This window comes from Nomia melanderi, chromosome 13 (assembly GCF_051020985.1).
Source record: "Nomia melanderi isolate GNS246 chromosome 13, iyNomMela1, whole genome shotgun sequence".
NCBI classification, from domain to species: Eukaryota; Metazoa; Arthropoda; class Insecta; order Hymenoptera; family Halictidae; genus Nomia; species Nomia melanderi.
Genome location: NC_135011.1, coordinates 9,171,400 through 9,184,016, shown reverse-complemented (window position 1 = coordinate 9,184,016; position 12,617 = coordinate 9,171,400). Strand labels below are relative to the sequence as shown.

At 33.1% G+C, this 12,617-nt stretch overlaps 1 protein-coding gene across 2 annotated transcripts; it reads left to right on the top strand.

The window, feature by feature from the left end:
- Positions 1-580: 580 nt before the first annotated feature.
- LOC143175246 (odorant receptor 10-like) lies at positions 581-11,098 on the top strand. 2 transcript variants are annotated; one of them, XM_076373460.1, is made up of 8 exons: positions 581-733; positions 811-1,037; positions 6,970-7,248; positions 7,830-8,082; positions 8,470-8,573; positions 9,005-9,334; positions 10,086-10,361; positions 10,846-11,098. In XM_076373460.1, the coding sequence occupies exons 2-8, from the start codon at positions 852-854 to the stop codon at positions 10,900-10,902; spliced, it is 1,485 nt and encodes a 494-aa protein (XP_076229575.1). In that variant the 5' UTR covers positions 581-733; positions 811-851; the 3' UTR covers positions 10,903-11,098. The 2 variants fall into 2 exon arrangements, with proteins under 2 accessions (XP_076229575.1, XP_076229576.1); XM_076373461.1 differs by lacking the exons at positions 581-733; positions 6,970-7,248; positions 7,830-8,082; ... (2 more) ...; positions 10,086-10,361; positions 10,846-11,098 and adding exons at positions 2,777-3,029; positions 3,232-3,335; positions 3,917-4,231; positions 4,678-4,953; positions 5,778-6,243 and having other exon boundaries at positions 759-1,037.
- The last annotated feature ends 1,519 nt before the right edge of the window (positions 11,099-12,617 follow it).

Genomic DNA, 12,617 nt, shown 5'->3' with positions numbered 1-12,617 from the left:
AACGATTTAAGAAATACACAACCCTTACTCAAGAAGAAATAAAAACAAAATCAATAAAGAATAAATTACAGGAATTATATAACAGCTCGATTATCAATCACAATAATCATTAACACTTCGAAGATAGTGCAACTAAAAATAAATAAAATTGTAAACTTTCCCAAGTATCACTTTACAGTTATCATTAGAAAGTAGAAATGATAAGAAATTCAAACAAGGATACGTAAACATCGATGGATTATAACTAAATAACTTATTATATTTCGTCTCCGATTGTAACATAATAATTACCGACTCAGAAACTACACATGCAAAATGTCTAAAAATGTGTAAACTTGATAACTCGACACTTAATAACGTGTATCATACCAAGAACCGAGGCGTCACCGATGCTCTGCAACACTTGATATAAACTATATTCTATCGACTGACTGAAAGTAGGTAAAAAATCGTCTTAAAGGTGATACCCAATACATATCACCTGTGTCAATGAATTTTCCTTCCGGTCAGTGCATTTTTCATTGCAACTGTCCGCAAGACATAAGTATGCACGGTCTGCTTCGCCTGTGATAGTCACGCTGAATGGATCACAGGAAGTTGAGCCTTGATCATTATTCGCTCGACACTCAACCATGAACCCTCCTAGCCGATGAATAATTGATTCGCGCAGAATGTTTATTTCACGAAAGCAATTATTTCCATCGACACGCACACACTCATAAGGCCGCGCAAGGTAAGTAATTCTGTCTGATCAAAGTAATGTCAAGCAAGCACTGACGGTGTAAATAATACCAACGTACTCGTTACTAGATCTTGTGCAAGTTGAACCAGCAGATCATTCGTAACTTGCTATGAAGAGGAAAGACATTTCTATACCTTTGATGTTACTTCTTATGAAAGTGACAGGATGTGTGGCATCAAGCACAAAAGATAGGAAGATACTGAGAGGTGGTGTCAAGGTGATCACGGCCGCCTCGCTTCTTTTTGCGTCTTACACCGGCATTGTAGATATTTGCCACACTTTGGATGATATCGACGTGAGTACAATTGTTTCACATTTTCCAACTTCTTTATTGTGTTCAACCGTTTGAGTGTCAGAGGACGCGTCGTTCTGGTTAAGTTTGGATTAAGTTGCGATAAATCTAAATTATATTATATGTGTTTATTTATATATAATTATAAATATTTAAAATTATAATTTGTAAGTCTAAATAATAGTGTTTGTAGGATTAATTTGACTTTCTCTGTGCGAAATATAAATCTATTCTTGCATGATTGACTGAAACTTCATCAAATGTTATAAACATCATTCGTACATGAAATTAACTGTTTGAATGCCAAACGCGTGGTCGTGGTTCTACGTTAAAATGTCTGAAACCGGCAGTCTACCATTTTATTCCTATCTTTTTTATCGCCTACTTAGAAGTGAAAAGAGGGAACACTAACACTATATACAATTTTTTTGTATCAAAATAGGTACACCGTAAATCACTTTTTACAAATTCCTGTAGCACTCAGACTGTTAATTACGCGCATTGGGAATATTTGTTCACTTCTAACAGAATTCACATAGAGCAATGAATTACTTTTCAATTGAAACTGAAATGTTTTGAAATAATGGAAAATAGACAAGAAGCATAACAAACAAGTTGAATCGGTGAATATTTCTTCCAAAGGTTTTGTCGTTTCGAGTGAATGTGCGGTTGAATTCTCTGGTGAGATTTTAATTCAGCACTTCAGAAACTGTAAAAATTAATTTATTTAATGAAAAATGAAAGTGTTACAATGAAAAGTTTACATGTACGATTAAACTAACTCGAGGTATGTTATTAGAAATTTTGACTATCGGATTTTGTTCTTTTTAGAAAATATCAATTTCAATTAATTTTCTGGAGATTGAAACTTACTCATCATGCTTTTTGCATATTTTTTTAATACTTTACAACATTCCAGCATAATTTAAAGAAAATCATTTCTTAAAAGTCGACAGTTTTTAAGAAATACACGCTGCGCCAACTTATTAGCTAAACCTAAAGAAAATATTGATCGAACTTTTAATATAATACAATAGAGAAAGTGGGTATGCGAAACTCTCTTAAGTATATTAAGTAAAGATGTATTGTAATGTTTATGAATATATTACGATTACAAATATAGGCATCTACGGATACCAATGCAAACCGCCATAAACAGGTGTGAACAGACATAAACTTCGACATAATAGTAAATGTGTATCAAATACACATTATACAATATTCTCCATAATTTTTCGGATCACAATGTAATATTCTATTTCACACTAATCATTTCATTTGTAGAAATATTTATAAAATTTTGATATAAAATTCAATTCTGAACAGAATTGTAGCATGTGTCAGATTTTACCGGTTCTTGATGTTCAATTAAGATGTCGTAGCAGTTTCAAGCCTGACGAAATAGGGATATACTTTCTACCTTTTTGTTATTATGGGACAGACTGACGAAAGTTTAACATTTCATCATTACCTTAACACAATATTATTATGTGATCGATTAAAGGACTTCAACTTAATAATATTTTTCTTTTCTAAAATTTAAAAGCAAATTGTCAAAACTCCAGTACAATTAAAATTAAATATCGAAGAACTATTACAAAAATAATTATTCAATTGCATTTCAAATCAGTGCACTTCTAAGAAATTCATTTCAGTTTCGGTATTCATGAAAAACATTTCAGTTTGTTAAAATGAATTTTTAATTGATTCTAAACAAAAATATAACAATTTTCCAATTACAGAATGTTCTTTATATGATTTGCAATACTGCCATTGCCACGGTGGGATTCGTGAAATTTATGATTGTATGCTTTTTCGAACATGAGATTAATGTGTTTCTGAAATACGCCCAACGAAATTTTTGGCATTCGAATTATGATGACAATGAAGAAGTAGAAATAACGAAGGCGCGAAATTTGTCCACCTTATCCCTCGGATTAACCTATAGTGCATCGATCGTTGTCGTTAGTAATTATATACTAACACCAATCGTTAGTAAGTAAACGAAATTGAATGCAGAAATTATAAATATTTTACTGAAACATTAATACGTAGAATAAAAAAATTATTAAAAATTTAATACTCTACAAAAAATAATGTTATCAAATTATTTGTCACCGAGATATCCGAAAAATAATAGAAGTATGTTATAGATGTTGATACTGAAATATGTTTATTTGTTTCCTCTGTATTTTAGTGAACATGAGAAGAGATAATAATACGAGAAGGGCACTTATTTATAGGCTGTACTTCGATTCAGTGTACGTTTCGCCATATTATGAGATGACATTCCTGATGCAGGTATCATCTATTTCGATATCTAAGAAAAATTTGTTACGATAACGATGGTAGAAATTGTAAAATATGTTAATATATTGGACTGCATTCAGATCTCATAACATACTTTCTTTTCTATCGAAATAAATACACTTTACAATTGTTATATATTACTCGATAGTTCATTCTCTTAACTAAAGTATCGTGTAACCAATGCACTTCTCATTGTTTATATTTTTAATTAAATTCCACTGCGATACATTCGAATATTTCTAGAGCCAGACGTATGTTTGTTTGTCGTCGTTTACGACGTTTTTAAAAATAAACTTCCGTACTATAAAACGTCAGAACACTGTAGCTAATAATTATCACACGATCAGCCCACCAATTAAAATATCATTTTAAACTTCTTTTTTGAAAACTCGATATATTTACATTAAAAATTCAATTTCCGAATGAAATAGCCATAACGTGCTAATCATGCTGATCCTTTAAAAAAAGCTGTCAAATAATATATAATATTCGACAGAAATACAATAATATCGTATAAAAGGTTTATAAATAATAATATAATCAGTTTATAAAATTTTCCTATTATTTTATAGGCGATAAGCACAACTCAGGCTGCCATACTGTACATCAGTATTGAATCATTTTTACTTGTCTTCAATCCGTACTTGAGTACTCAATTTCGCATAGTTGGACTTAGATTGAGCAGTATATGGAATGAAAACGACGGGGATATTAATTCCGTTGATTACACGGACAAATGTTACGCGCGTATGAAGAAATATATTCGACAACATCAGGCGCTCATCGAGTTCAGCAACGAGTTCGAGTCTGTATTTCGATTCAATATCTTCTTCTATGTGTTGCTTATCAGCATGTTAATGTGTCTGGGCGCGTATCAAATATTCTTTGTAAGTGCGGCGTTATATAAAATATGAACACTACAATTAACGAGCACTCAGATTAACTTTTGCAACATTTTTATCTGGGAACTCTGAACATGCATCTAATGAGGTTTCGATTAACTCGCATTAGAATTTCCGTATTACTAAATTCAGTCATTTCTTAGAGAAGTATATGTACCTATTCAATAATTGTGAAAAAAGGAATGGACCATTTTGCTGCATTTGGTAACTTTAGTGTTAAACTAACGCAAGTTACGAAGGGAAGAACGAAGAGCATTTAAAAGGGTTCATTAATGTGTATCACAGAGTATCATTTATAAAGTAATTAAAACATAATTATTGAAGCAACCATTAAAACCGGTATTCAAAATTTCTGATAGAACATGAAGCACCTGCTATAATGAAGAAAATAACAGCTGTGAATATGCTATTATCTGAATTATCTTCCACAGGTAAATTCAGTTGCCACTAGAAAAATAATTTTCATATTGTTCACCGTCGGTAGTGGCGTGCAAGTGATACTATTCAGTTACTCGTGTGGAAATTTGATAAACCATAGCGAAGGAATTACATTGTCAGTGTATGCGACATCGTTATTCTCGGTGCCGATGGACAAATCTGGCAGGTTGTTGCGAAAGGATATGCAGATAATAATGTTGAGAGCACAGAAACCCTGTTACCTTACGGCCTGTGGATTCTTTCCTATATCCTTAGAAACATCGACCAAGGTACGCAATGTTTACACAGATTGGCAGTAAAATCAACCCTTTGTACTATTATTGTTTTGCCAACTTGTTCTTGGTCAACTCTGATTTTTCTAGTTATGGTAATGTTGGGTATAAACAAATTGGTTACAGTTATTTCAAGTTTAGACTTTTATAATAATATTATTCATATTTTAAGGCTAATGAATATTCAGTAAAAGACTGTTATACATTGTTTCAACACTAAAACTCCGTACCAGTCGAAATAACTAGTTTCGATTTTTTGGTTTCGCAATTATTCATAACTAAAAAGCACTAAATAATTGAAATGATTGTAGTAACAAACAATGTCGAATGAATACTATAATAAATGTCTGAGGAAACGAAATTAATCTATTGTTACAAACTTTATAAGGATTACCTGTCAATCGTATTAGATGCTCGATAGTTCTAGTGTGAACAAAATTATTTTTCATTGATATCGTTTACTACTTGTACATTTTATAATATCATGACAAACTAATGATGAAAGTTTGCAGTAGAATTTAATAATTATAAACATCATTAAATTTTGTTGCGTTCTAACTGAATGTTATTCTTATGATTGGGTTTATAACAGTAAACCATTGAAGACAAGTAATATCACTATTGTTTGAATAATTGTCACTTGTAGAATCTGAATAGAATAAAATCTCCTAATATTTTCATTTCCATAATCACGCATTTTTCAAAACGGGATTAGTAGAAAAATGTATCCTTTCGGGCAACAAAGGAATTTACTTTGAAACTTTTCCAAGGAATTCTTTCACAAGAATTTTCTATGTTTCTGACAATATTATTTCTTTCAGCTTTTCAGTACCGCAATGTCTTACTTCACTTTGTTAAAGCAATCCTCCACGGAGGAATAGCATGTTTGCTTATGCACATGTAAATCAAAAAGGCATTTAAATTGAGAAAGCAAACTTCACTAATTGTACGCGTAGATATCGACAATGTTGGCATAGATAATAATCAGCAGGAATATTGTGAATAATTATTCTGCCGGATTGATATTTCACACCTTCGAAATAATCTTCCAGGGACTGGAAACGTTAATGTCTACGTCGACATTTATTATCCCGAAGTGATAAGAGCTAATCAGACGGGTAATTATATAGCAAAATGTCGACAAGTCAATAGATGTAATTAATGAAGCAATAAATTTAATGTGTTAAACTCGTTGTCAATTTTAAATTACTGTTCTACGTACGTAGATATTCTTTTATACACAGGACTCAATGCTATTCATCACTATCACATATTTTTTCAACAACTCGATTTTACATCATTTATACTTTTGTTCCCTAAACAACTAGACTATATATGCATTAATCAAATCAATGGCCACATCAAATAACAAAAAAATATTTATAAATTTGACATTATGTAAGTTCTTCTGATTCATATGGGATAACGGAAATGTTTGTTTAATGTTGCTTTAAACGTCTATATTAGATATTCGCATAAATTTGATATGTTCCACGTACAAATCGACGTAGAAATGTCCAAGATACACTAATCCGAAACAAATTCTACAAACATTGACAAGAACATCGATTATATCGAAGAAAATTTCAAAATGTATTCTCAATTGCTCACAAAGGTTGAATGGTTAAACAAGAACCAACAAAACTCAGCTTCAAATTTACAACAAATACAATCAAAACTACACACTCACTGACACTCTCCCGATGTTGCAAGAAAAGCTCCATGATATGTTAAACTCGATGCTACGCAGTGTGGCGTGTTGCTCCGATAGTGAGCAACACGCATCTAGGCTACCCTACCATGTTCATAAAATGACTATCGTAGTAATGTCACCCCGTTTGAAGGAACTTATTACCGTGTCGCCAGTGTTACAAACGCATTGTGCATAATATATTGGTTATCGACTGATATTCTTCAAACGCAACAATCGTAGAAACGGGATCCTCCTGCAACACCCTTTCATCGCACGTCAAACGCCAGGGACTCTACTGATCAATGTCAAGTTGTTAACAGAATTGTCTAATCGGCACGTCAGGTGTATTTCAATTCGCGAAGCTGGGAGACATGAAAAAAGAAAAGAAAAGAACAGTCGAGGCTGAAAATTACGTTTCTGAGCACGATATATCGATAAGATGGACAGCGATGCTTTTGAAATTTGTCGGCATGTGGCTGGCGAAGGATCCTGCAGAACAACGTCGGAGAGACTTCACGTTCGCGTACTCCCTATTACAGCTTTTCTTTGCTGTATGGGTTCAGACAAGGGACTTTTACTTCAGTTGGCCGGACTTTGAGGTGAGCATTTGGAGTTTTTCATTTGTTAACCGATCAACTGGGTTTAATGAGTATAAACGTGATCTTAACCTGTTAATTGTAGAATACAGTTGGAAAAATCTCTGACTTTGCGCATAATAACAATAAAAAATGTAGTGTGTACTTGTGAAACGGAGGAAAAATGCAGCTACGGAATATTTTAATGAAAAACCAAAGTAGAGAAAAGAAGAATTGCATGTTTATCTAAAAAAATAAAGAATTCATCCTTGGAAGAATTAGTCTCATTTCAAGCTTTAAGATGACCCGTATACTCGACAAACGTTATTAACTGGAACCAAAATTAAAAAATGATAAGATTCGTGAAATTCAGCTTGAAATCGTCGCGAGTCTTATACGATATTATAGTGCATGGGATTAAGAATATTTGCGGAGCATTAAAATAGAAGTAACATACAAATCAGTAATAATTGTGAATTATGAATAATTATGAACTAATAATAATTATGAATAAGTAATTATTAAAGTAGAAATTAGTGAAACATTGACCAATCAGGATAAAATTGTTAATTGGAAATTGAGATGAAACACTTCTCCTGTTTCAGCATTGCACGTACGTCGCTTGCAATATATTGACCGTAATACTGGTTACAACGAAGCTGTTGCTTATATACTTCTATAGGGAGGAATTTATCAATTTGTTGATGTACACGCATAATAAGGTTTGGTTCTTTAAGTACAACCCTGTGGAACAAGTGATGATAAACAAATGCAAGAAACTGTGCATTGCGACCACTCTAATGATTGTTATTTGTTTAAATGGTACACTTTCTGGCTATGTCCTGACGTCTTTTCTTGGTGAGTCTATTTGTTCTCGTAATTAACACACATTTTGAAACTCTTCATTTAGCTTAGCACTGTTCGGTATTTTATTTAGATTAACACTTTCTACGTAGTATTATAGTGTCTCACACGTAGTATTAACTTGTGAGTTAAGTAAGTATAAACAAAGTGAATACCTTTTGACAGAACAATTTTCTTTATTGCCCACGTCTTGAAACTCTACTGAAAACACAAAGAGTAAGTAGGAAACTGTGAACGACCTTATGTATTCCTACATTTTTGTGAATTTCTATAGAGAGGCTGTGCGAATAATTAATTACCTACGATTTCAAATTAGCAATACAAAAATCTGTCGCACGTCGAAAGTGTGATTTCCTCCGGCATCCGTGCTTTGCATTTCAGAAAATGAAGGAAGAAATCACTCAGACAGAACACTACTTTTTAACATGTGGGTCGATGTTCCTCTGTCCGATAGCCCACAGTATGAAATATTATACGTGTTACAGGTAATTAGGCTCCAAAGTAACTACTAAGGATCAGAGCAACTAAAAGTATTAGTAAATTTTCGAGCATATATAATTTTAATTATCCCAAATACTGTCAAGCAATGTACAAAATCTGTAATTTAGATATTTGATAAGCATTCTGCAGATACTATTGAATTACGTTAATAATAATTTAGCAATATTTATCAAATATTAATATTATTATTAAATCTTACTATTAAATATTATTATTCTTTAATAATAATCACACATATTAATAGTAATACAATTAATAATACTATTAATACTAATACATATTATTGAATTAATAATAACCTATCAATAAAATTTACACAAATAAATTAAGAACACTTTGAATTAAAATACATTAATCTTGATTCTCACTCGAAACAAAGGGAGTAACAATTACACAAACCTCTCTCTTTGCGCAGGTGCTATGTCTGTATCACGTCGGTATATGTTTCATTTGTTTCGACAATTTTCTGTGCATAGTGAATTTGTACATCACGGCACAGTTTCGTATACTACGCCACAGGCTGACGAACTTGGGTGACATAGATACGGAGATCGAGACAAAATCGAATGTCGAGTGGTCGCAGTACACGGGCAGGTGTTACTTGGCGTTTAAGGATTGTGTGCGCAAACATCAGGAGAACATTGAATATTGCAATAAAGTCAACCGTATATTTACGATAATAACGTTGGTACACGTGCTTGTATTTAACGTGTTGCTGGGCCTGGTGTGCTACGAAGTATTTCTGGTACGTATCGAAAAAACTTTATAAAATTACCATCAGTTGCTGGGAACCTGGTACTCGTGACGTCATAGAGGCAGAGGCAGTCGTTCTGAGAAATCCAACAGCGAGTCGGGCCGCGACTCTTCGCACGCTGTGTCCCACGACCCGATTAGAGGTGGTAGCGCCTCAGCCAATCAGGCGCGCGCCGTGGAATTTGACCACTGACACTAGAATGCCAGGTTCGCTGCAACGGACGGTACTTAAAACAGCTTCCCATCAACGCGGGATAACAATGCGAATGTTCATGGAATTTTCAGTTTTTGAAACTAAACAGAGTTTCTCTCTGATAGGATTCACCAAGGAATCTTGGGAGGACCGAGTGTATCTGATTTTCCAGTTTCTTCCTTATAAAAGGAAGATTTTTAAGTTTCCAAAACACCTTTCTTAATGGTATTGAAGTTGAATGTCAATTAATAAGAAATTGATGAAAACTGTTGTTGATGCTAAGCATTAACTATTAGTTTGTCGCTGTTAAATCTGAACTGATTCTATTCGCTTCGGTCTACCCTTTTCCGTCAGTCGATGCTAAACAATATTTGTTACCTTTGTATAATGATGGGAATTATTCGAATACCACCTTATTTCAATAACTATAACGAATGAATACATATTCCGTTATCTGTTATTCAAGTTATTCGTCATTTCTCATTAGCATTTGCAAATTCACACGTTGAAAACCGTGACATCTAATTAAAATGATACTGTATGTACGTAGGCTCAAATAGTCCTAGCGAGGCGTCTTCTTTTTACATTCAATATAGTCGGAAGCCTGATCCAACTGTTTGGATTCACGTACAGCTGTGACAGTATAATGAACGAAAGTTCGAAAATCGGGACAGCGGCATATTCAGGGCCTTGGACACGTTTACCTATGGACCCTGTAGGTAAAATGATCAGGAAAGATTTAAATATGATCATATTGCGATCGGGGAAGCCATGCTGCTTAAACGCCGGCATGTTTTTTCCTATCTGCTTGGAAACTTTCACTGCGGTAGGACTCTTATTTTTGTAAGATTAGAGTTACTTATGCAACCGGTAGCCAGTGATTTTTATAGTATTTTATAATACAGTATTTAATGTTACAATAAATAAAATAATAGAATTTGGTATGAATGAATTTGATAGTACAATGTTCTTGAGGGAACGAAGAAGGTGTTTTATTTAACAAATTTTTGTGATATGAAAGCGTACGTCACACTAAATTTAAAATGTCAATCAATGATTTGATCAATGAATATGTGTGAATTCAATAATTGAAATTTTATGTTCAGTATGATGAAGGCTTTGATATTGAAGAAGAATTTGTCAAATAAAATGTCCTCTCCATTCCCTCAAAAATATTGTACTGTAAAATTAATTCATAAAAAATTCTATCATATTACTTGATGTAACATTCGAAACTGCATTATAAAATTTTACTAAAAATCATTGGCCACCAACTGCATAAATATTCATTAAACATATGTTTGTTGCAGGTTGTGAGCACTGCTATGTCTTATTTAACATTACTAAGACAAAGCATGATGAATTAAAATATTAATGTGACTCAAAAGTAATACTGGATGCAATTGTTGATATTTGCATTTGTGGATCAAATGCAAACTGGCAAAGTATTTTTGCTATAGTTATGATACTGATATTTTTCTTCGGGGAGTGTATTTATTCTGGTAATACTTTTTGAATACGTGTAGTTAAAAATAAACCAACTAGTTCAAATAAAATGCATTACATGTGTACTGAACAAATAAATATTAACTTTTACAATTAATTTGTACTGTAGTTTTTTTACGACAATAAATGAATAATTACCAACTATGCAACTAATAATGAATAATTACAAACTTCTCAGATAATGGCAGCAATTTACGAACGCATTTATTCATTAATTATCCTCTAGCTTAAAACGTGACTCCTTAAAACATTTACTCATCAACAAACCTTACGAAACAGTAAGTTATGGACATGTAATAGAACATATCTTTTCTTATCACTTGTCAGATGAATATTTCGTATACGATTTAAGAAATACACAACCCTTACTCAAGAAGAAATAAAAACAAAATCAGTAAAGTATAAATTACAGGAATTATATAACAGCTGGATTATCAATCACAATAATCATTAACACTTCGACCACAATGTAACTGTAAATAATTAAACATTAATGAAACACACGGTTATTATTAATATAATCCGATAACTGTAAATTTGAACTCTTCACATTCTTTATAGCTATCTAACGAAAGTAGAACAAAAATGATAACTAATTAAAACAAGGATATATATCCCCGAAGGATTATAACTAATTAACTTCTTATATTCCGTCAACGAATGTAATATAAAAATTAATGACTCAGAAACTACATATGCAGAAAAGTTTTAAAATGTGTATACCTGATAACGTGCATCATGCAAGAATCCAAGGCGTCACCGATACCAGCAAAAACTGAACTCATATCGGTCACGTATTAACGGACTGAATCATTCGTTCAATGCACCCTCTGGGCTCACACGCATGATATTCATTACCGTAGGCAAGGGCTATATAATTGCTGCTGTTGAATCATTAATAATGCACTTCTGACTTGAACTTGGCAGCAGCTTTACTTTACGCGTGACGGAAAGTGCGAATAGTAGGTGTGAAGATCTTATTACATGCTAAAGTGAATGGACAGGTGGAAATGTTGTCAGGTGGAAGAGACATTTCGACTCACATGTCTCCGGAAAATCAATTAAAGAAGTTTCGTACGAGACGGAAACGAGTACTTCGTGGTATTCGAAGTTTGCCATGCAACTGGTACAGAGTACAGATTATTCCATCGACTGGACATGCCTGTTAATGAAATCCGTAGGCCTGTGGCTGGCAGCAGATGAAGCCGAGCAACGCCGCCGGAATGCAGCGTTGATTTACACGATCTCCGTGATCTTCATCGCCACGTGTATCGCAATCAGGGATATTTATTTCTCCTGGGGAAACTTCAGTGGAAGTGTGCAGCGTGACGTATTTGAATATGAGCATTTAGGAATTCTTCCGTGGATGATTAGTTAACTATATTTGTAATGAAAAACAGATATGTAGAATATAGGAAAAATTCTTTTTAAAGAACAGTATAATATCGTGGGTATTTTATGCTAATTGGTTCCTGATTTTACACGTCGATTCAAAAGAGAATGTAGTTTTCAGAAATATAGTTGCTAAATTTGTTCTGCTATGTTTCTGCTAGATGGTTTCTGATTCTTGATTTTA

Bases quoted from the DNA above. Each gene is read 5' to 3' on its own strand.
- LOC143175246 (XM_076373460.1), top strand. From the start codon at position 852: ATGAAGAGGAAAGACATTTCTATACCTTTGATGTTACTTCTTATGAAA. The intron at 8,083-8,469 runs GTGAGTCTATTT...TTTGCATTTCAG, and splicing joins TGTCCTGACGTCTTTTCTTG to AAAATGAAGGAAGAAATCAC. The intron at 8,574-9,004 runs GTAATTAGGCTC...CTCTTTGCGCAG, and splicing joins AAATATTATACGTGTTACAG to GTGCTATGTCTGTATCACGT.